Source organism: Eucalyptus grandis, chromosome 3 (assembly GCF_016545825.1).
Source record: "Eucalyptus grandis isolate ANBG69807.140 chromosome 3, ASM1654582v1, whole genome shotgun sequence".
Taxonomy (NCBI): Eukaryota; Viridiplantae; Streptophyta; class Magnoliopsida; order Myrtales; family Myrtaceae; genus Eucalyptus; species Eucalyptus grandis.
In genome coordinates, this window is record NC_052614.1 from 16,441,762 (window position 1) to 16,465,977 (window position 24,216).

The 24,216-nt window shown below is 38.2% G+C and overlaps 3 protein-coding genes across 4 annotated transcripts; all 3 read left to right on the forward strand.

Annotated features, from left to right (window-relative positions):
• Positions 1-4,933: 4,933 nt before the first annotated feature.
• Positions 4,934-10,440, forward strand: LOC104436663 (NADH-cytochrome b5 reductase-like protein). The gene is made up of 13 exons (XM_010049512.3): positions 4,934-5,167; positions 5,786-5,828; positions 6,067-6,142; positions 6,431-6,490; positions 6,633-6,683; positions 7,735-7,789; positions 7,891-7,961; positions 8,033-8,084; positions 8,280-8,357; positions 8,888-8,977; positions 9,085-9,198; positions 9,917-9,985; positions 10,074-10,440. Exons 1-13 carry the CDS (start codon positions 4,997-4,999, stop codon positions 10,128-10,130), a joined length of 987 nt encoding a protein of 328 aa, XP_010047814.2. The 5' UTR covers positions 4,934-4,996; the 3' UTR covers positions 10,131-10,440.
• A 3,603-nt stretch (positions 10,441-14,043) lies between these two features.
• On the forward strand, positions 14,044-17,608 carry LOC104436664 (zinc finger CCCH domain-containing protein 34). 2 transcript variants are annotated; one of them, XM_010049513.3, is made up of 3 exons: positions 14,044-14,335; positions 14,842-14,952; positions 15,899-17,608. In XM_010049513.3, the coding sequence occupies exons 1-3, from the start codon at positions 14,264-14,266 to the stop codon at positions 17,342-17,344; spliced, it is 1,629 nt and encodes a 542-aa protein (XP_010047815.2). In that variant the 5' UTR covers positions 14,044-14,263; the 3' UTR covers positions 17,345-17,608. The 2 variants fall into 2 exon arrangements, with proteins under 2 accessions (XP_010047815.2, XP_039166479.1); XM_039310545.1 differs by lacking the exons at positions 14,044-14,335; positions 14,842-14,952 and adding an exon at positions 14,974-15,265.
• Positions 17,609-19,243: 1,635 nt separating this feature from the next.
• Positions 19,244-19,636, forward strand: LOC120291680 (uncharacterized protein At1g15400-like). Its single transcript, XM_039309364.1, has one exon. The coding sequence runs from the start codon at positions 19,244-19,246 to the stop codon at positions 19,634-19,636; it is 393 nt and encodes a 130-aa protein (XP_039165298.1).
• The last annotated feature ends 4,580 nt before the right edge of the window (positions 19,637-24,216 follow it).

A 24,216-nucleotide genomic window follows, 5' to 3' on the forward strand; every position in this document is an offset into this window, starting at 1 on the left:
TCCCGATAATAAAAGTATAAATAAATGCATTTATTATTCTTTTTTTTTGTTCTTCAGAACAAAAGAACAAAATTGTGTTACAAGGAACAAAAAAGGAACACAAACAAACAAACCCTTAGGGACGTTTAGTAACATTCCTATTTAAAAATTGTTCCAAGGAATGTAAATAAAAAATAAAAAAAAGTGTTTGTTCGGAACAATTTTTGACCAAACACACATTTGGTAAACTTGTTCTAGGAACAATTCTTTTTTGTTTCTTTTAATTTTTTAATATTTTTATTTTCTTTTTCTTTTTTCTTTTTTTCTTCTTTTGGCCAATCGCCGGCCTCCCGCGACCGGCCCGGCCCCCTGCCCGCCACGGCGAGGCTCGCCGCCCCGGCGAGGCCAAGCCTTGCCATGGTTGGGTGAGGCTCGACCTTGCCTTGGCCGGGCGAGCTCAAGCTCTCCCAAATTCGGCAAGGCCGAGCGTCGCCGATCTAGCTAGGCGAGCTCGGCCTTGCCGAGGGCCGGCGACACTCCGGCGAGGTCGCTGGCCCTCGATGGAGTCACCGACCCTCATCAGCCGGTCGCCAGCCATGGCCGAGGCCGACGACTGGCCAAAGAAAAAAGAAAGAAAAAAGAGATAAGTGTTAAAAAATTTTATTTCGGAAACAAGAAACAACTTTTTTTTTGTTTTTCGTTCTAGATGTGTTTCGGAACAAAAAATAGTTTTGGAACAAAAACGCACACAAACGCGTTTCTATTCATTTTTTGTTCCCAGGAACAAAAAAAACAGAAATTTTTGCTCCTGGGAACAGAAACAAGTTGCAAACAAACAGGCCCTTAGTGACTCCTAAAAAATTCACTAATATCATACAATGTGTAGTTGGTCTGTGTGATCACATCCTTTACTACTTTGACTTACTAAATTGACACCAGCTATTGAAAATCTATCGTATGGATCGTGATTCACGAATAGGATTTCATCATAATCGTCATAATTGTTTAGAATCTATATGGTCAATGACTATATCAACGTGTTCCATCTTGGACGGGGTCTTGGCAAGTATTTGCCTTAACTACCTCTTGAATTCAACGATCTTAAATTCCACAGTGAAAAGAAAATGGTAACTTGCCGCTTTTACAGCCTCCTACTAGAACTTATTTTCCATTTGTAACTGATGTTTCTAGGAATGGCTCACTTGTTCCATTATAAGCTGACGGCCAAATTACTCGGCCGCTCACGACATGAGACATGAAGCAACAAAGAAGGCATCTGAATTATAATTTTTGGCCTAGACATCATAGAAGTCGACTTGACTAACATGGCAATGAGTGATACTGGTGAGAATTTCTTATACTAATTAATACATTCAAGGAGATAAATATCGAAAACTCCGAAATGACGCAGATTAATACTAATTCGAAATACTTATTTCTTCACCATATTCAACAATGATGTATAAGCTTTTTCATAATAGGATTTAACAGGAATTCTTGACCTTGTTAGATGCATGAACTGTCTTTCGTCTAGTTGCTTGGGAAAAAATTACATACGATCTTATTATTTACATAATGCAAACCAAATAAAATTGTCATTTAGGCTGCTCCTCACCATGGAAGAAACTTGTGGAGGAGTACTTAAGCTTTCAGAATGTTGGATTCTCACTATCCATTACGTCTTTACTAACTCAATATTCACAATTCATTAACGCTGAATTTAGCAGTGCGCGCATGTTATTCTTTGAGTTAAACGATATGGTTTTTGGTTAACGAGAAGTAGTGTGAGTCTCACTTGTTAGAAAAATGTAATTTAGTAAAGGGAAAATCTTGAAATTTTGTAGAGAAATTCTCTGCAGCCTAAATTCACCAGCTCTTCGGACTTGCCCACGTGGACTCTTTGATGGGCCTTCAAGTACGCTGACCGGCCCAAATCCAGCTGGATCAACCCAAATTAAAAATTACTCTGAATTTCATTTCCCCCAAATATAACTGGGCCCACACAAAGGACCCAATCGATCACTTCCACGTGGCAAAACGTGTGTAGTTCTGACTCCCTCGGAAAATTTTTATACCCTGATTCAGGCAACTCCAGTTCGGTTCTTCACTCCGCAGTTTTACCCCTCCTCCGAGCTCCAAAAAGGAAAAACGGCTTCGACTTTTCTCAGGAAACTTGCTCGGTCCGCATCAATCACAGCACACCAACTCATATGGACCCCGGTCGAAGTTGAGCTCCGACAGTTTCCACATTCCCATTGGGGCGATTGCCCAGAGGTCTATTCCGCTTCTACTTCACCTTGTCTCCGAATGAGGTACTTCATTTGTCCTTCTGCTGAATGTGTAATTGTGATGTGGAAATGATGTCAATCGTTAATTCGAGGGATTAAGAAAAGGATTAAGATTGAGATGTTACCAACCCAGCATGATGTATAGCTGCATCTGTGTTTTGGCTTTGAATTCGGTCCCGACGGATCAATTTCAGTGCCAATTAGGATTGTGAGATTGAGGAAGCAGACACCACGTTGGCGATTCGACTTAAGTTTTTTCATTTGACTTAGAAAGTCCAAAAGGAGTTGGAAATGGCCTCCACTTGCATGAGACCTAAGAGTTGAGAGAAGATGTTACATATGACTATGATGCCACATCACTTATGCAATAATTCACTCACTATGTGACACGTGTCAATGTGAACCCACCTGTTTGAAAGTCTCTCTTCCCTCTCTTCACTCTCCACATTTTGCTCTCTTTCTCTTCCTCCCAACTTGGGATTCCACTCTTCTCTCTTCATCCCTCCTAACTCATTAAGAAAGCCTAGCTCTAGTCTCCTCTCTCCATCCCTCATTGACACGTGTCGCCTAATGAATGGACTATTGCATAATTGACGTGGCACCACAATTATATGTAATAATTTATTAGGTCTGCAGTGCAGCATAGTGCCATCACCTTCGTACGACAACCATCTCCCGGGACTAGGAATGGAATTCTGTTTGTCATAGCTTATAGCTCTTTAGCTTGTCTATTTCTTTCGTCCTCTTGTTGCCATCATGTAGTTCTACTTTTGTTTAGTTCTCTTCTTTACTTTTGTCCCAAATGCTTCTCCAGTTAACTTTCTCAAGAGGTAAGAGAGCTCCTTCAATGATGTGGTCCTATTGTGGGGATGCTCTTGCTTTTGTTTTATGCTTTCGTGCTTCATTCCCTGTTTTAAAGATAACATATAGGTTTTAGTACAAGAAAAAGATTAAGAATCTATGACTTTAGACCTTAATTTTCTGTGGAGTTTTATGGTCATTGATCCAAAGTATGGTCCAATTTTAATCAATTTAGTACTCAATGGTGTACTTATACATTATGATGGACTATAAAAGTAGCAATATTTATACCATTATATCAAAAATAAGTTAAATTATTAGTTTAACTATATACTAATAAGATTTCTTAGAAGTCATTAAAAAATTAATTAAAATAATAAAATCTAATATTTGTAGAATTAATTGTATAAAGGAGACGGATGCATATTTTGAGAACAACTGCTTGGCTATTACACATGGCATCATGTAATAGCTATTACAATTTTGTTGGGAAAAATATCAAAAAGGTCTTAAACCTATTATATCGGTGTTAATTTAGCCATAAACCTTTTGACTTTGCCGGAGGTCTTTGTTCTGAGATTGGTCGGAGTTTTCTCAACATGGTGCACTTTTGTGGCTTATAAGACAATGAGAGTGGTCATACGAACATATCCTCTACAACTTTGGCTTTACTAAATTGACACCGAATATTGAAAATTTCTTGCACGGTTCATGATTCATGAATCAAACATCATCATAACTTTCGAATCTTTAAAGATCTATATGGTCGATGATTATATTGACCGAGTCCATCTTGGACGGCGTCTTCGCCTTAACTTCCTCTTGAATTCAATAATCTTGAATTCCACGATGAAAGAAAATGGCACCTAGCCACTTCTACTGACTCCTGATAGAATTTATTTTCCATTTGCAAAATGATGTTTCTAGAAGTGGCTCAATTGTACCATTGTAATAAGTTGATATAGTCCCTTAATCGATGATAAGTGACAGCCAAATTACTTGGCCGCTCATGACATGCCTCATTAAAGGAACAAAGGATGCATCTAAATTATAATTTTTGGCCAAGACAACATAGAAGTTGACTTGACTAACATGGCAATGAGTGATATAGGTGTGATTTCTAATACAAATTAATACATTTATGGAGATATATATTGATTCCCTTTTTCACCCCATGGACCCCAAAACGACATGGCATAATAATTATTCAAAATACGTCATTTTGTATAATCAACATCAATGTGTAAAGTTTGTAATGATAGGACGTGATGGGACTTCTTGACCCTATCAGACACATAAAAACTATCTTTCACCTAGTTGCTTTGGAAAAATTCACATACTATCCTATTATTTACATATTGTAAAATCAATTGGAAATCTCATTGAGGCTGCTCCTCAGCATGGAAGAACTTCACAAAGGAGCCCTTAGGCTTTCAGGATATTGGATTCTCATTCTTGATTCCAGCTTTACTAACTCGATAGTCGAAACTCATTGACGCCAGCAGTGCGCTTATGTTACTCCTCGAGTGAAACGCTACGGTTTTCTAACGAGGAGTAAAGCGAGTCTCACGGATTCGAAAAATGTAATCGGGTGTAAAAGGAAATATTTGATCTTTTTGAAATAATCTTTGCGGCCTAAGTTCACCGGCTCTTATGGACTTGCCCACGTGGGCTCTTCTATGGGCCTTCAATTGGGCCGACCGGGCCAACTCCAATTGGATCCAGCCTAAACTAGAACCTCTGGATTTCAATTTCGTCCCATACTATTGGGCCCACAAAGCAAGCACCCAATGAGTCACCTCCACGTGGCGGGACGGGGGTGAAGTTCGACCCGTCCGGAAAACTCCAAAACCCTGACTCCGGCAACTCCAGTTCGGCTCAGCAACTTCGCATTTTTTCCCCTTCCTCCGAGCTCGAAGAAGGGAAAAATGGCGTCGACTTTTCTCAAGAAACTCGCTCGGACCGCGCCGATCGCCGTCGCCGAATCGTACCGGCGCCGCTCGAACTCGAACTCCGGCGGCTTCCGCATTCCCGTCGGGGCGATCGCCGCCGTCTCCGGGGGCTTGTCCTGCTTCTACTTCGCATCGTCTCCGAACGTGGTACTTGATTACTTGATTCCTCTTCCCTGCCGAATATCTGGGGGTTTCTTTTCATGTGAATTAGTCGCTGGCATAATGCGCGTGCTTGTGAGTTCGTGATGTTGAAAGTCGCATCAATCGTTAGTCTGAGGGATTAAGAGAAGCATTTGAGATGTCGCCGATATGATGTGTAGTAGCTGCATCGGTGTTTTGGCTTTGAATTCGGTTGCGATGGGTTGGTTTGGTTGCTGACGATTGAGCAAATGGTGGTAATTGGGACCTCTCCAGGATGTGAGATATGATGTGGCGGATGTTGAGTCGATTCAGGTTTTTATGGATGCAAGGTTATTTTGCCAATTCGGCTTAATTCTCTTCCCTGCTGTAGCTAGTGTAGGGGTCATGTATCCTTTGGCTTCTGGTATCTTATCCCAATCACTAGCATTCACCATTTCATCGGAGATGCTGCATCTAAGATTAGTACTGGGGCTTAGGCATGCTACATTGGATTGATGGTACGAATCGTTGGGTGTAAAATGATTGAACTTTTCCTTCAGGTCTTGACCACTCAGTTCTCATCGTGGTCATTTATGTACTTCTTTTCACTGTTTGCTTGGTATCTAATGTTTCTCTCCATGACAGGCTCATCTTGACCAAGTGGGTGAAGACACCGGCTCAAAAATTGGTGAGTCTACCTGACCTTTCTAAAAAACCATTTAGTATTGTTCACATGTATGATTTCTGACCTGACTTTCTGGCTGAACTATGGCTAAAAATGCTAAATTATACTATCTTGGTTAAGTCGGTCTCGTTCATTTGATTTTCCTTATTTATTTTGGTGGTGTTGAAGTTTCAGACATTCAAGAAGTTGACTTTCTCTAATCATTTTGCACTTACTGGGACCTTTTTCCAATGTATTTCAGCTCTAAATCCAGATAAATGGATTGAATTTAAATTGCAAGACACAGCGAGGGTTAGCCACAACACTCAGCTATTCAGGTTCTTGCGCTTGAGTTTCTCTCTCTGTCTATCATTAGTTGAAGAAACAGGATTTTGTAATCCCACAAGAACCGGTCTTCTTGCATGACAATTTTTTCTATATAATTTGGTAATTGCATGACTTTGCTTAAGAGAATATATGTATTTAGCATATTGACATAATACACAAGTATGCTTATTGTTTTGTTAGATGCTCCCATGGACCACTATAATTGGCCCGTGATATCTCTCTGCAATGTTTCCAAAATTTACTGGAGATAGCTAATACAGATTGTTTCCATGATGCAGGTTTTCATTTGATCCGAATGTCCAGTTAGGTTTACACGTTGCTTCGTGCATCTTGACAAGGTACTTCTGATGCCCATAAGAGTAGATCTTGTATGCATGAACTATGAACTTTTTTTAGGAGGTTGCACTTCAAAGTAGAAAGATAACTCCCTCCACACCGTACTTCTCATTCATCATCTTGATGGTGTTTTCATGATTGCAGAGCTCCAACTGGACAAGATGCTGAAGGGAAGACAAAATATGTTGTTCGCCCGTGAGTATTCTTCTTGGATTAAAAAGTCCTAAGCATTGTTCTTTACATCAATCCCTCTTTTACCATTTGCATATGAATGGCATATATCTCCTTGCTAAAGATTGTGCGTGGATGATGCTTTCAATCAAGCCACGTTCTTGATGGCCAATTCCATCCTACAAAGAATGAGCTGTACAATGTCCTTCCTATCACTAATTTTGATTGATTTTATGCTTGAATTAAAGTGCTCAAAATTATACATATTCTTGAATATCTTTTTGCTCATATTAAAGTTGACTTCATAGTATAATAGTAATACTCTCTCAGCTGGTTTCGTTACAAATTTGTAAACACATGTGTAGAATAAGCTAACAATTATTTTTGGTTTTATTTTCTTTTGTCCATGAGCAACCTATTTTTCGTAGAAGAGAGGAATGTATTTATCCATACACAATCTTCTCGGAACTGTCAGCTTTGACTAATCTTGTAATTTATGCTGGTATGTCTATACTTTGAAAATATTTTGTTGGAGATCCTGTGGGTCTATTTAATCATATGAGAGGGGACCCTCTGAAAACTATCATTACAGCCTATGATAAACTCCTTGGTTTTTGGAGTTTTTGGTCCATTAGTTTCTCGAATAGACTTTATAGACATAAAAAGATTGATGTGTATGAATATACATCAACTCAAGATGCTGCTCATTTCAAAATTGAAGGTGGTTTGGGATCAAAACTGAACTTTAGATGCATCTTCTGGTAGAATTAGATCTTTGTCCTATGCTATTTTTTCCATTCATGTTCAATAAAATATGTTCATTCATATGATTCAATTGGCTGAGATGCATGGTCAAGTTTGCAGCTAGTCATTTACTCCTTTTGCCCTAGAATGGATGGCTTCTGTTTCTTCTTGCTAAGCAAACCTTGCTAAGAAACCCTTTTTTAATGATTGATAGCAACAAGCAAGAACTGTAAATTTTTTCCCATAGTGGCTTCATAATCCTGTGCCCTTGTCACTTCCTAGTTATTCCCATATTGACTTTGTATGTATATTTGAATTTGCTTATGCATAGGTATACACCTATATCAGATCCTGATGCTAAGGGGTACTTTGACTTACTGATTAAGGTAATGTTAGCTTTTTGTCTCTTGACCTTGTTATCTATCCTTGCTTCCTTGGTTCTATTTCGCCTATAGACTTGTATAATGTGTGCGATAAACCATTTCAGGTGTATCCAGAAGGTAAAATGAGCCAGCATTTTGCTATACTAAAGCCTGGTGATGTAGTTGAAGTTAAAGGGTAAAGACTGCTTTAAAAGTTTGTGACGATAATTTGATAACATATTCATCACTAGATTCTGTTTGCTGCAGGCCCATTGAAAAGTTCAAATATACCCCCAACATGAAGAAAAATATTGGAATGGTAAGATATGGTTAGGTTAGGTGCCCCTTTTGTCCCGTAGTTAAGATCATGAATATGAATATACCCATGTGCATTTCGTAGCTTAGAATTGACTTGCATGGAGTGGCATTGTGCAATTAATGCATCTGAAGGATTGTTATTTATTTAGTTTTTGGGCCAGTAAAAGATCATTGTCTGATGCTTTTTACTTATTAGATTGCAGGAGGCACTGGCATAACACCGATGCTTCAGGTGATTGATGCCATATTGAAGAACCCTGACGACAATACTCAGGTGAGGATTGTCTTCTTTTTGGTTGTGTGCATCTGTTCTTATTGTGTTCGATATCTGATTATTTTCTTGCTGCTGCTAATAATTACATAATTCAAGCATTTTCTTAATATATGAGATGGCCAAGCAGCAAGGATATTGCTGTTTGTGTGTCACTATGTGGGAAGTGATTTGTATAATCGTTCCAAATCCTTCCATTGGTGCTTCATGTAAAACTTACTCTTGGAAGCTTTTGCAATATACATATGAGATAATTTTATTCCTCGAAAAGAAATGAGTTCTTTACCCCTCAAAATACTTTTGCTATTCACCTAAAAATGCTCCATATACCTGCATACCCTATAAATGTTTTTCCTTGTACTGTATATGTGGGACATTTGGATGGCTTAGGTTACATGTTCTCCATTTGTAGTGTCGTATGAATGAGATGTGTGCACTCTGGCATATTGGACAGTTTCATTTTATTGCTTTTATATATTATCCTCAGTGGAATATGTGCAATTCCAACTTATCCAGCCTTTTGATTGCAATAGGTGTCTCTGCTATATGCTAATGTCTCTCCAGATGACATATTGCTGAAACAGAAACTTGACATACTTGCAGCCAGTCACCCAAATCTAAAGGTGTTGGATCTCAATTTATTTTAGTGTGATGCTGTCATTGCTACTTTATCAGCAACTTCATTTTAACCACTCAGAAATTGTCTGTTTCCTCTTGTGACTAATTTTAGATATACTATACGGTGGATAATCCTACAAAGAATTGGAAAGGAGGTAAAGGCTACATATCAAAAGATATGGCCATCAAGGGCTTGCCGGCTCCAAGTGAGGATGCTCTTATACTTGTAAGTGTTAAGTTTACCATCAACACGGCACTCGCATGCACCCACAAACAAATATGATGATATTTGGATTACCAAGCCAGTGTTTGAATTGCTAATGACCTATTAGCCAAGTGTTTGAATGTGCGAAATTTGAAATTTACTTGGTTGTTTTTATTAGGACTTGCTGTTTGTGAAATTTCCATTTAATAGCATTAGGCAATCAGCTGGATACACTTTGTCTTTGACTTTGCACTATGACAGCTGTTAAGATCAAGGGTGAATGGAATTGAAACAAGATAATACGGTGACATGAGTTTGCTAAAACCACTCTCATACTCGTGCGACCAAAGTATTCTCTCCATTTTTTCCTGCATGGGTTGATTGGAGTGTCGTGCATGTGAGCTTAGAAATGGACTAGATTGGTTACATAATGCTTTTCTGGTCTTGGACACTCTGATCATGGGAAAATCTGTCTTTAATCAAGTACTTAGGCAGGACCTTTTGCTATTGCTTCTTATCTCAGTGTGGTGGTTATTTACCGATCCTTTACATGTTTTGTTCACCTAGGGTTGCCATGAGTAAATTTCTCTATGCATTGACCTCTGGCTGAAAAATGGCTTATCTGTACACTTGGTAGATAAATAGTTTAGCCTGAACTTGTCCTGATTTTGTTATTGTTCTGCTGATAAGATGGGTAGAGAGAGTTTAGTTTTTTACTGATTTGACTGTGCTTTATCAGGTCTGTGGTCCTCCTGGAATGATGAAACATATTTCTGGTGATAAGGCTAAAGACCGTTCACAAGGCGAGGTAACAGCACTATCTCCCATTTTATCATGGTATAGGATTTTTATTTACTTCCATTCATAATTTTTCTGTTAATGTTTTCTGTTTTCAGCTCACTGGGATACTGAAGGAACTTGGTTATACTGAGCAGATGGTGTACAAGTTTTAGAGTTCATCACAATTTTGTATCTCAATCATGCTTTATGCGCAAGAAGATCATGTGCAATTAATAATTCACCCTAGTACAGACTGAACATGAGATTGGATATCATCGCATGGGAAATACTAAATGCCTCATGGTGACAGCTTCTGCTGATTTTAGGAAGCAGGGTACCCTTCACAAAAGTGCACATTCACAGCAACGGATGAAATAAAATGAAGCACACACTTTGACTGTGCTTCTGGAGTGTAAATTTTTCTGACAGAGGTACACACTACATTTCAATCCATTGAAAGATATTGGCAAAAATTTTAGTCAACTGCAGTTTTTGGGTGCAGATGTTATCCTGATATGATGCATGCTGAAATAAGGACAGAAGCGTTTGGTATATACTGCTTGGCGCTTAGGTAGTAGAATCTGTCATATCATATTATGGAAGATACATGAGTCACAGACCAATAGTTTCTTGGCCACAGAATAGCCCATGCGGCATTAGAAATTTCTTCCTAAATCAACCTTTCTCACCACATACATAGAAATCTTAAAGAGAGAAACTGGATTTATATTGCTTGTGTGATGTTGGGAGCACACCTCTAAAGATTATATCTCTCCATCTACTAATTAATCATAATAGTACTCTAGAATAATATAAATTCGTCATATTACCCCTAGGAATATTTTGAGGTTTAAAATTTTGAGGCTCGTCTAGTCTTCTTAGATCATCCTTGGTCCTTGATTGGAAAATCTCTAGACCGCGGTACAATACTCTTCATCTTTTATGAGGAGTTTAGCATGCCTCTACTTTGATCTGAGTGGTTGTAATATCGAACCGTGTCTAGATAATCATGTCTCTTGTGCGAAATGGTCTCCGTATTTTTGTCCTTAGTTGCTCGTGTCTTATATATGTAGAGTTCGTACTCGTTCTTGCTGCTCAAACTAATATCGGACTAGAACGAAGGTTAAGGAGCATAAAGGTGACTAGTTTTCATCGACGTTTCACGAATTTCTCAAATACATTCAAGGTTTTGGAGATTAATTCCTTTATCTTTATGATGAAAATCAAAGGATAATAGTCGTTTTTCGTTCGGTCTTCCCACCTCTCCGCAGTGTTCAGGTTGTATGTGGCCCGAAAACATGGTGTTCGTAGGCCTTTGTCCTTTCCACTCCCTACTTAGATATGTGTACATGCATATGTGTACGAGCGAGCTTGCATCATCCAAGATTAATCATTTTTTTTTATAAATAAATGAATAACAAAATTTTTTTTTTAAACATGAGCGAGCCTTAATGAATTTGAGCTCGGATTCTTTATCTGAATACCAGAATCACGATCTCTCCCATGCATCAATTTTGGCTGGAAGTAATCAAATTGAATTTCTATGATATCCTTAAAAAATTTACGTTGTTTCATTTAGGGTATAAAACTCGAATTTTCCGATATTTACTTCTTAGTGGTATATACAAATATAAGTATTTCGCTAGAAATTAGGAAATACCTTTTTACTAGAGGTTGATTCTTTGGGCTTTTTGCGAATCGGGTTTAGTGGCGATGCAGGCAGGATTTAAATTGTGTTAGGAGGGTCAAGAACAACTAATTTAACTGAAGAAATGCAAGTATTGAGAGCTGACATATGTATTACATATGTATATACATATATATTAATTTATTTTTTGGTGACACCGCGGGACTCACTTTCATGAGCCACGGGGCGTAGTCGCACAATGGGCTTGACTCACGAACCCACCTCCCACGGGCCGCAGGTGAGTTGCGCAATAGGGGCGAGAAGTTTTGAACCCCTTCCTTGTCCGTTGAGGGATGAGGCGAACTTATCTTGATAAACTAAATCTGAGAAAATGAGAGCTTTTGTATATTGACATATATATATAATTCACACACCAACTTTTATTTAGGGGCGAATGATAATCATCCAATTTCTAGATACAATATTTGGCTAGAAATAGATTATTTGATTTCTATTCCCTCGACGAGCTTCCGAGCAAAATTATGTATTTGATAATGATACAAAAAGAAATTCGTCTAATAATAAAACAAAATCCCTGTTTCCCAAGTACCTAACGAGCAGTGATGGAGGACAATCGAGAATGATGGTGGGAGGTGGACCGCGGCAAAGGAGGCAGAGGGTAGCCAACGGCAACAGACAATGGGTAGGCAGCCCGATTAGGAGGAAAAGTACCAAAGAAATCCTAAATTCAATCATAAACCTTTTAAATATACTAATTTAGTCATAAATATTTTCACATTTATACCAATTTAGTCCATTTGATAAAATTTAGCCTACTAGTGCTAACGTGGACACCAGGCCTATGGCCGAACACTAATTTAGCAATTTTAAAATAATTTTTATATTTTTTAACTTTTTCTTTTCTTTTTTTTTTCTTTTTTTTTTCATTTTCTTTTCTCTCTTCTTCCTCCTTGGACTGTCCTTGTGGTGACCAACGAGCCTCTGGCAAGGCTAATCGCCCACTGGGTGAGGGCCACAAAGCCCTCATCGACCGCCAATGAGAGTCGCGGCCCTCGCCTAGCCTCGCCCACGGCCCTCGCTAGCCATTGTGAGGACAATCCAAGGAGAATGAAGAGAGAAAAGAAAAAGAAAAAAAAAGAAAAATATTAAAAAATTCAAAAAATTAACACGTTAGCATCCGGCCACTAATAGGCCAAAATTGGTTAGATGAATCTGAATTGATATCAATATAAAAATTTTATGATTGAATTCATATTAAAGCAATAGGTTTACATATTTTTTTATTTTTCTTGTTGACAAATAGTAAGGACAAGAGATGAAATTTTTTTTTTCAATTTTATTGTATAAATAAAAAATTTAAAAATTTTTACTTTTTCTTTTTATTTCAAACCTATTTTAAAACTAAAATTTAATTCTAGAAATAGAAAAATAAAATTATGTTACTAAACAAACTTTTGTTTCAAATCCATTCTTGGAACCAAAAAAAAAAATGAGTGATTATCATATACGCCCTAAATCTTAATTTTCTACAAAGTACAATTTTCTTGTAAGCAATTACTATTCTAATTGACAATTACAACCGGGTGTCCATAATATTAGGCCCCATGATCGCATTGACATCATCCACAGGCGGTTACGACGTCTCAAGTGCCGACAAACATAACCATCGATCGCATCTGTGCTCTATTTTATTTCTTCATTTCCCATGTCCAACACTTGGTTAAAATTTTTGAGTGATACGCGTTGATCAATTGCCATCGTATGTCGACGGCTTTATACCACGATCATCAATAATCATCACAGTCATTGACAAGTCTTTTCATCATCAGTAATTTATCGATAACCGGATCATACTTGGCATTGAAGTTTACACTCATCTAGATTGACATCTATCGACTTCAAAGATTTAGTTAATTTTTTGTGGGAAAAAATGACAAGATGGCTTTAAACTTTGGTAAATGAGTAACGTGATCCCTGAAATTTAGTTAAATATGTAATGCGATCTCTGAACTTTAAATGTGTTTGATGTGATCTTTAAACTTTTTATACATATTTAATTTAGTCTTTGAACTATATGAAAATATTCAATATTCCCTCTAAATTTGAATTAATGAAAAGACACGTATTAAAAGTCTAGAAATTATATTAAACAAATTAAAATTTTAAAGATCACATTGTTTATTGTATCAAAATTTAATGATCATTTTTATAATTATCCTTTTTTTTTTTATAAACCATGCATACGAGTTCTGTTTAAAACGGTAATCGTAGATCGAGAAAATAATAACTTTTATTTACACCTTTTTAAATAAATTGAAAAATGAAGGAAAAAAAAAACCGGAAAGTACAAAAATGCCCCATGGCCACCAAAAAAAAATAAAAATAAATAAATGAACCGAGAAAAGCCAAAACGTCCATGCATTTCGTTCGATGGTCAGCGCGACCGAACCGTCGCTGCTCTCTCTCTCTCTCTCTCTCTCTGTGTTTGTCCTCGGGTCATCGTCGTCACCATCCATTTCCTCCATGGAAGCTCTCTGATCACAAGGTAAGACCGCACTGCCGCTGTGCTGCTGCGGCGACCTCCATCGAGGCTCTGCAGACGTCCGCCGGTGCAGTCGCCGGCCGATCCCCGTCTTCTTTTCCTTCCTTCTTTCCAGAATGAGCGACGAGGCGCGGAAGCGGAACACCGATTGCGTCTTCTTCCTGGCCTCGCCTCTCACCTGCAAGAAGGTCAGTCGATCGTCCGCCGCCGTTGATTTCTCGCCGATCGCATTGCGCGCCCGCGCTCGCGGTCCTTCGCCCGATCGGCGCGCGGCTTTTGCCTCCCGTCTTTCCTTGGCTTTGGATTGCGTTGCCGTTCCGGCGAGAGCCGGTGCTGTTAGTGTGCTCGCCTCTAGGGCTTCCTTTACATGAATTCAGTGGTTGATGTTCGAGTTGGAGTGGATGACGCCATAGCGACTTGTGTAGTGCTTTGATGATTCGCTGTTCTTCTCCGTGAGCCGATGTTGTCGTTGCGCGCGTTCGTTGTGAGCTCCTTTCGAAGGGGGCGTTTTTCAGTTGTTACTGTGATGAGCGCCTGGAGGATTGGGCATACCTCGCCATAGTCTTTCGAAGATCGGAGACTCTGGTTTCGAGTGGTGTGGTTGTTCGCTTCTTCATGTTTGTCGACTGAGGAGATGGCTCTGTTTTCTGTAAGTCGTTCCAGTAGTAACATAATGTTGCCTTCCATTTTCCAGGGGCTTGATTGTGAGTACCGACATAATGAGATCGCGAGGCTGAACCCGAGGGATTGCTGGTATTGGTTAGCTGGAAACTGTCTTAACCCTACTTGTTGCTTCAGACATCCTGTAAGCTCGTTTTCTTTCAGTTTGTTTCTTATAAGGAACAATTGTACGTCGTCCCTTTCTAAGTTATCATGCTGGACATTCTTGGCAAATCTAGTTAGCAATACTTTTCTGCGCAATTTTGTATGTTGAGTTTAGCTCTTTGAAATTTGTGATATCGTTTTGTCATCTGCTATACTATTGTGGAAGGGAAGGGAGGTATTTGCGAGAAATACATTCTGAGGTCCGCCTTCTGATTGATGCTATGATTCATTACAGAGAGTTTGAAATGGTCTAGATGTTGCATAGACATCTCTTCGAAAGTGGGCGATCACAGGTGAATAGATGCTTTTCGGAACTCCTGGGTAGTCATGCTATCTTTTCCGTCATTTTATCTTCTCTAGGTAACAACAGAGAGTTAGACTTGGTTAACACATTTACATGTTTGAATCCATCAACCATTCCCTATGTGGGCTTATTAAACTCAGGTAAATGGTCAGGCCAAATCCAAATCGTTAAATTTGGTTATAAAACCGTAACAGAGGAAATGGTCCCTGATAACTACAGAATTCAAATTGAGGTAGCAAATCATATGTTTCCCAAATTCTTATGTACTTGTGGAAGAAAGCAAACGAGTTCTTTAGGTATTGGCTCAATTGAACATTGGGAAGTAGTATTGTACCTAATGTTGTATTTTTGGCTGCTGCTTCTGCAATATTTGAGAATTAGAAATCCATAATAAATGATGGGTTGGATGAGATATGTTCGTATTGCTACAGCAGCATATATTAACTCCCCCAATTTTATGATATCTTAAACATATGAATGGTTTTCTTTCCTTTTTCCTTGCAGTTCCATGGTATACTTGTATTATGTTTATGATGGTGACTTAAAGGAAGTTTTGTTAACCTGCTTTTAGTACTTGACTTAGTACTGTAACTTATCTTGTTGGTTGTTGATGCTTTTGCAGCCACTGGATACACATGCTGAAGTGTCATCTGATTTACATGTGGCGCCTGCAAATAAGATCAGCCCTCCTTGTTACTTTTATTATAATGGGTTCTGCAACAAAGGTGACAGTTGTACCTATTCTCATGGATCTGACTGTGGTAGACGTGAAGCAATTTGTTCAAAACAAACATTGAAAGTAAACAATGCTCCATCCTTGGAGATGAAGGCATCCACTGGGGATGAACATGATGCCAATTTATTTTCGTATAAAGAATCAAAAATGACAAAAGTGACACTGTCAGAATGGAAGATTACTGGTGGAGATGATGATTCTGCACCAGCACCACCACTAGTGGAATGTCACAACTTGTCAGGAACTTCCCCAGCAGGAGGCAATTTGAGTTGTCTATACAAGGAAGATGTAAAAACTTTATTGATTCAAGATGATGTACAGCTGAATCACTCTCCTCAGGTTTCCATATCTGATTGTAAAGAAGATGCTGAGACTGGGTCTGAATATACGCTTACTGCAGTAGGTCTTTCTCAAAGCAGGTTGCATAGGTACCCCGCTCATGGTTCAGAGGGACAAGTGGAAGACCATTCTGTGAGAGAGGAATACTGGGAATCGAATGTCCCGGAGAATGGTGAATCCAAAAGCTTGGCCATCCAGGGTAATCAAAAGGGTTTCTGGGAACTTGATCCACAGTATAGGCATTTCGATAGCCATGTCTATGAATATGATTCGGATATTTTGGCTGAGCATGAGCCCATGTACTCTGATGCAGAATGTGAATATGAGACTTATGATTCTGACGATGACTCGCATTTTGACCATAGTTCTAATGATGTTCGAAGTTTATCTGTTCGGTTTAGGGAGACTGTCTCAGATATATTCTTACAAGAAAGAGAGTTGCCGCATATGGAACTCACACATGATGACCGCCATGATTTGGATCTCTGTAGGCCCCTTAGGAGAAATAATACAATTGATTCATTTTCCTGTTTACCAAGAAGGCATGGCTCATTTCATCTGAATGTTCATAGACAGGAAAGGCTTGTCCTGGGTCGGAGGATGCATGGAAGATTAGCATTAGTGGGGAAGAATGCCATCGAATCATTCCAAGACAAGGAAAAGTTTCTCGATGGCTTTAGAAGGCATGGTTGGCTCAGGCACAGAGAAATGAAAAAGTTTAGGGTACACTCTAAGGAGAAAAGGCTGCCTAAACGTTGGTCTCATACAACGAAAGCTTCAAGAAAACCACTTTCAAGGTGGCGGCAATCTGCTGTGGACTCTGCTTCTTTTACCAGTCCCAAGACTCTTGCACAGATCAAGGAAGATAAGAGGAGAGCTAAAGAGATTCGGCTTCAGTCAGGTGGGTGTTTTAATAAAAACTCGGCGGCAGATTTCCAGGGGCCTAAACCTCTGAGTGAACTTCTGAAGGACAAAGGAAATGCCAATTCATAGATGTAACATAGAAATAATTGTCATTTTGAAAAAGAAAAACGTAAGAAATTGCAATCACTTGATGGAACAAGATGAACATCTTGAGGTGTCTCTTTGTATGCCAGGCATGATTCCTACTATTCTTTTTATCTTTTATATGGTTTTCTTTCATAATAAACTGGAACTAGAAAATGACGATAGTGCACTGGTTGTTCTAGATGTTCTGTGCATTGGTGTGATTCTGAGGTTGCTTTGGAAGATGAACGAGAGAACCCCTTTACTTTTTTTTTGGTAGGTGAAAAGGTGGGAGAATGGTCTTTAGGTGAAGCATTCAGCAGTTCAACCCGGTTATCTACCAGATCTTGCATGCAGCGCTTATCAGGAATTGCTCATTTGCTATCAAGTGTCTCGTCTCTGTTTAGAATTTGCCTCTAGGTTACAAACATCTATCGAGCTCACTCGTTTTGATGGGGTATATACCGGTGTTCGACTTCCTTTGATGGCCATATTACTTTGCCAGTATACATGTGCTATTTTTTTTTTTTTTTTTTTTTACTGTGAGGATTGTTCAGTGAATCGTCCAACTTAGATATCCTCATGAGCATCTGAAGGCCCTCCGTGAAAAGGATAAATTTTACAACAAAACCTTATTTTTAGATTAGTAAATCTTTAATAGATCGATGCAAGATTGATGGTTTCTCTCTGTCTATCTCCAGACGTCACTAGTACTAAATTCTCGCTCGAATTGATCGGGTCAAATCTAAGGAATGTCAAATTTTCCCATTGGTATATTCTGCTCGTGTGCTTGCTTAAGTCAGAACAGTCAGTCCATGTTCCAAAGAGAAAAGGCTAGAGAACCGTTCAAATGCTTTGTCCGGATGCGAACTACGAAGTAGATAATATGCAGAATATTTCCATTGTGATCTCAGCCAGCGATGTGACTGGCAACAATACCTGACAAAGTTGTTAGTTCTCGTTTTCAGCTTCAAAACTAATAAAATAGCGAGCGGAAATTATGTAAAACGTTTTAAATTTATCGTACAATTGGCTAATTTAGTCTTAAATTTTATGATGACTTGTTAATTTAGTTTTAAACTTTTCAATTTTATGAATTTATGAGAGAGAAGCTATTGAGCTATGATTTGGATCAGAAACAATATGAGGTATAAATCATGCTCACATGTCTTGAATTTTGCTATCAGATGACGGAATTTGTTTATAGACAGCACCTCCATCTCCAACAAGCTAGCTAGTCATTATGTATCAATATACTATCTTAAAGATTATTCAAATTGTGTCTTAAGTCAATGTATCCTAATACAAGCGATAAACTTTAGATGATTTAATACTTGCTATTTAGTTGTTGTCACTTTGTACCCTCATCAAATGTAAAAGAATTAGTTGATTTCGTCAGCAACAATCATATTAAAGGAGAATAAAAATCCCTCTTTCCTAAATAATTATTTAATTTCATAAAATGAAAAATGATCTGTGATGATACTTAAACCGTCGGAAACTCCTAAAAAATACATAAATGAATAAATAAGCTTGTCCAACCCGTAAAAGGAAAGGCATGATTTTGATGGCGCAATCCTAAACTTTTTTTCAAGCATATTTTTATTAATGTATTGTCAACTGGGATGAAAGACCATCATTAAATACGGGGATTGGTTAATAAGACAAAGTCTAAAATTTTGATTTCTTGCTACAAGGTAGTTTTCATTCTTTATTGCCTTCCCTATATTCCTCACTTGTCATTTTGGGTTTGTCACCTACATGTTTTCACTGCAAGAAAAATCCAAACCACCATAATTTGACCCCAAATCCTCTCCCTAAAGAATACTCTGAACCACATAGATCCCCACCACATACACACGGAGAGAGAGAGAGAGAGAGAGAGAGAGAGAGAGAGAGAAAGAGATGGCTGGTTTGCAAAGGTCTGCAAAATCATTCAGGAGACAAGGATCATCGGGTCTGGTGTGGGATGACAAGTTCTTGTCAGAAGACCCCTTGAATCAAACGAAGCCTAACCATCAACAGGTCAACCGGAAAGCCGACCGCCACAGAGAGCTACGGCCATCCCAGAGCAAGAAGTCGATTGATGCTGCGGTGCAGCAGAGCAGATCCACCGGCAGTCAGCCCTGCTGCACTGTCAAGGTCGAGTCTCCACCGCTGGACCCGCCTTCTCCGAGAGTCTCCAGCTGTGGACTTTGCGGCATCTTTGGCAAGCCATCCACTGCCCCTCAGTCAAACTCGAGAAACAAGAAGCGCAAATCAAAGAATTACCATGCACGGGGTCTGAACCCTATGTAAGTGAGCATTTCTTGCATCTCCACATCAGGAGTCCTTGTTAAGAGTGTGCGTAAGTTCCTTAGGACATGACCTTGAGGCGTCCAGAGGAAAGCATGAGGCTCTGTGACACGCAAAGACACGAGAAATGTGTAGGTTTTGCTCTCGGACCGGCTGTATATATGTCTGTATTGCTGTTTTCATTACACTTCAACTACCATCCCGAATTCCCCGAGCTGTAGGTGTTCTTTGTCTGTCTATCGTGTACACGCTGGTGAAATCTTCCTGACGTTTTTTCATACCTATATTGATCATGACGGATCTCGTCGAACTGTCTAAAGGAGTATGCAATTCGGGAAAAGAATTCAAAAAATCTCGATAAAATCAAACTTAAAGAATATGTCATACATAAATAAAGCCATCATAGTTGCTAGAGCAGTCTTTTTTGCATGACATATTAGTTCTCGGTCAATCTTCTAATCGGCAAGTACTTTGGGAATTTGAGGATGATTTATTGAAATTTGTTGTTAGTTATGTTATGGACAAGCATGAATACTTGAATCAAGCTCCAAAATGAGTTTAAGGATTCGTTTGTTTTGTGGAAAACTCAATGATAAAAGAAAATATATTTCAAGAAAATATATTTCAAGAATACAATTAATTTTCCCTAGATATATGATCTAAAATGTTTTATGATATTTAAATCTCATTGGAAAATGATTTTAGTTCCATGGCTTTATTTTAGACCAAACAAAAATTCAATTTTTGTAATGATTTTTTATTTTATTTATAAAATATCAAATTTTTAGTTTTAAATTTTAAATTTTTTTAAATTTTTTTTTGTTTTCTTTTCTTTTTAAGAAATTCTAATTTTTTTTTTTAATTTTTTTTGTTTTTTCTTTCTTTTTCCTTTCCTTTCCTTTTCTTCTTCCCCCTTCCTCAGCCACGACTGACCAATGATAGCCACAACAATCACTCGCAAGCCTCAACTAAGCTCAACCTCGTTGAGATCAAGCAAGCTGCAAGCCCACTAGCCTCGACTAAGCCCAAGCTCGCCTAGATCTAGCAAGCCTTGCACTCGGCAGCCTCAACTAGCTTGAGCTTGTCTAGATTGGTTAAGCCTTGAGCTGGTCAACCTGCATCATGGCCAATCAGTGGGCTGCAAACCATCGTCAAAGCATGTGGCTAGCATAGGAAAAAGGAGAAAAGAAAATGAAAGAAATGTTTTCTACGAGACAAAAGGATCCTAAGTTTATTTTGAACAAGATTTTTTCTTTTTAATACCCAGGACTCCACTTGCTAGGCTATCGATATCGCCGACCACCTTGGCACGCCAGGCTATCAACTTTGCCAACCACCCAGTGCCGCTAGGCTATCGACTTCGTTGACCACCTAGCGTTGCTAGGCTATCGACAGACGTCGGCCGACCACCCAACGCAGTGACTATACCTGGGGGGAAGCTAGCACAAGACTCCACCACCATGACCACCCACTTAAGACGTGTTAGCAATGCGAAGAATCAAACTCATTCCCTCGGCGCTGAGGTAGTAGAACTCAACTAGCTACGCTGCCTACCGGTAGGTTTGAACAGGAAGATATTCAGTTTCATGTCTTGCAAAAATCTATTATACTTGTTAGTCCATGCATAGGATGTGTTAGATGTACATATTTGAGATCAACTTAAGTGTAGTTTACATCAATTGTAATCAAACCTAATTGCCTCTCACCCTATATATAAGGGAAGGCTTGTACCCTTTGCTTAGTAACGTGAATATACTACACTTTCCTCTATTTTATCATAAACCATAGATCTCAACTAGACGAAACGTAAATAATTTACCAATAATTATATCAGAGAAATCAAGATGCAGTAGAGAGAGAATTCTAGCATTCTCATCGATGACAAAGTTGAAGGCACTCGATTGGAAAACCTACCAAATGATAATTCAGCAATTAGTGCACATTATTTAGTAATTATCGTCTTCTTCTTAGTCCGAATGGTCATTAAGCATGCTAGTTAATAAATAATCAACAAGAAAGCAGGAGGCGTGCTGCCAACCTAAACAGTCGACAAGAACCCGAGAAAGGTCCAAAAACAAAGCATTTGGTGCTGTCGTCATTGCAATGATTTGGTGGCTGTCTTTTATGGACGAGTCGTTTTCGCGACATCAACCTCCGCTCCTAATTTGTTTTAATCTAATCCATCAGCTTTTTGATAGCTCAAGCTGTACTTGGTTGATTTCCTTGCCGTCCAAATTGTCGTGCTACTCTTCAATGCTTTGCTTTTATTAAGTTAATGAAAAAGAACGCGGTGGAGCGCGGACTGATGCACTGTATTAACGCAGCATGGAGATATACATTCTGCCGTAATTCCCGAACAAGAAGCGTCGTAGCAACAAGCAATCGAAAGGTTTTCGACCAGCCATTGAGATTGGAGTATTTGGGATTCAATGAAATGCTTAGGCCAAGCGTGCCATTTATCTCGTGATTATGGTGCTAAATCCAGGTCGCTCACTAATCGGTCCCCTTAGTCATCCATCTTAGATGGAGTCATCATAATATGTCTGTAAGATTCTTAGATTACAGGACCTATGGAATTTAGCATTAGTGGGCTTAAACAATTAAGTGTACCTTTAATTCATACTTAAACGATAGAGATCATTGGAATTTTTGCGGTAAATTTGGTCTACTGTACACAGCTTCACAATCTCACCACCCTATTCGTTTGGTTCATGCAAGGCCCAAGCTCGCATTACGGGATTAGAGGGAGCAAAACCGATAAGTCACGTAAATAATGGTCGGCAAATTCATATAAGAGAACATGCCACAAAAAATTCATGTAATAGACAAAAGTTGATAACTTTAAAATAACCAAATAAATGTTGGCAAATAATTCAAACTAAAGTTGGTAACCCAAAGTTAGATGTATTCTAGTTAGAGAAATTTGATAAGTCGCTCAAATAAAAATTGATAAATTCATACGAAAATTGGTAAATTTAAGGAGGTGGTAAGATAAACACATGAAAGTTGGTAAAAGATAAAGAAAAAAGTTGGTAATTTGCTTATTATAGAGAAGAGTTTGGTAATTTCATAAAAGTGTCTAAAGTATATAAGAAATTACAGGGAAATCAAGTGATTACTAATTCCTCACCAACATTATTATAATATTTGCCAGCGCTTTTAGAAATTTACCGATACTTCGAATGGAGAAGTAACATCATCCCAATGATTTATTTATTTATTTTATGTCCTCATCCCAAGTGATTGTGCAGAGTAAGTTTTGAACTAAGAGAATTCAACTTATTGACCCTGTTTGGTAACATTTTTTGTTTCTCAGTTATTCTATTCTTTGGTTCCGCAAAACAGAAAAGGTATAGAAATTCATTTGGTAGCGTCTGCTGATTTTTTTTTTCATACAAATTAGTGGTGAGAGAGTAGATTTGGAATTAAAACAAGAAATGGAATTTTTTTTTTTTCTCAAGAACAATTTATGCAATTGGTCATTCTCATTTTTTCGCTTTTCTTTCTTTCTTTTCTTCTTTTCCTCCTCTAGCTAGTTACTGGGCCTCGGCAATAGAGACAAGGTCTGACGACCTCGCTATCCTCAAAGGGCTTGACATTGCCATGGTTAGGCAAAGCCAACCTCACAATGGCTAAGCGAGGCCTAGCCCAGCCATGAGAGGTCGTCAACTCTTGTCTCTAGCTAGTTATTGGCCATCATCAAAGCCTGGCGACTGGCTAAAGGAGGAAGAAGAAGGAAAGGAAAAAAAGAAGAAGAAAAAAACGAAAAAGAAATTAAAAAAAAAATAGAAAACACTCATAAATTTATTCTAAAAAAATAGAAGAAATTTTACGTCACAAAAAAAAATTGAAGGTCATATCAAATGCCTTCTTGTTCTTTTTTATTCTGGAAATATAATTTTTGTGTAACTAATAATCACATTCTAATGCTCAAAACCCGTCCTGTAAATAAAAATGGAAAAACTATTTCTAAATATAAATTATTCTCAAAAAGAGAATTGCTATCAAACACACCCTTAAAGTGTAAACTTTGAATCTTTTCACCAACTTTCGAGAAGCATTGCGTTATAATATTGCATTGGGAAAATAACACAAATAGACTCTAAACTTTGGCTCAATGTACCATGTAATCTCTCAACTTTTAATTTATCCAATGTAGTTTTTGAAATTTTAATTTGTTCAATGTGGTCTCTAAAATTTTGATACATGTCCAACTTAGCCCTTGAACAACACAAAAATATTCAATATTGTCCCTGAACTTGAATGAATAAGAAGACAATATTGAAGATTTTCTTATAGTTTAAGGACTAAATTGAATATGACCAAATGTCTAAAGATCGTATTGAAGAAATTAAACCTTCAAGAATCATATTGCACATTAAGCTGAGTTCAAAAACTATACTAAATAAATTAAAAGTCCATGATTCATATTGTATATCACATCAAAATTCATAGATCATTTGTGTCATTATCCTTAATTGCATTTGAGATGTCAAACAAGCTTTTAGGGTATGAGAGGCGTTTTCCTTCTCAGAGAATTTGAACACCATCCTTGTCTTTGAAAATCAACCATTCATGCTTTG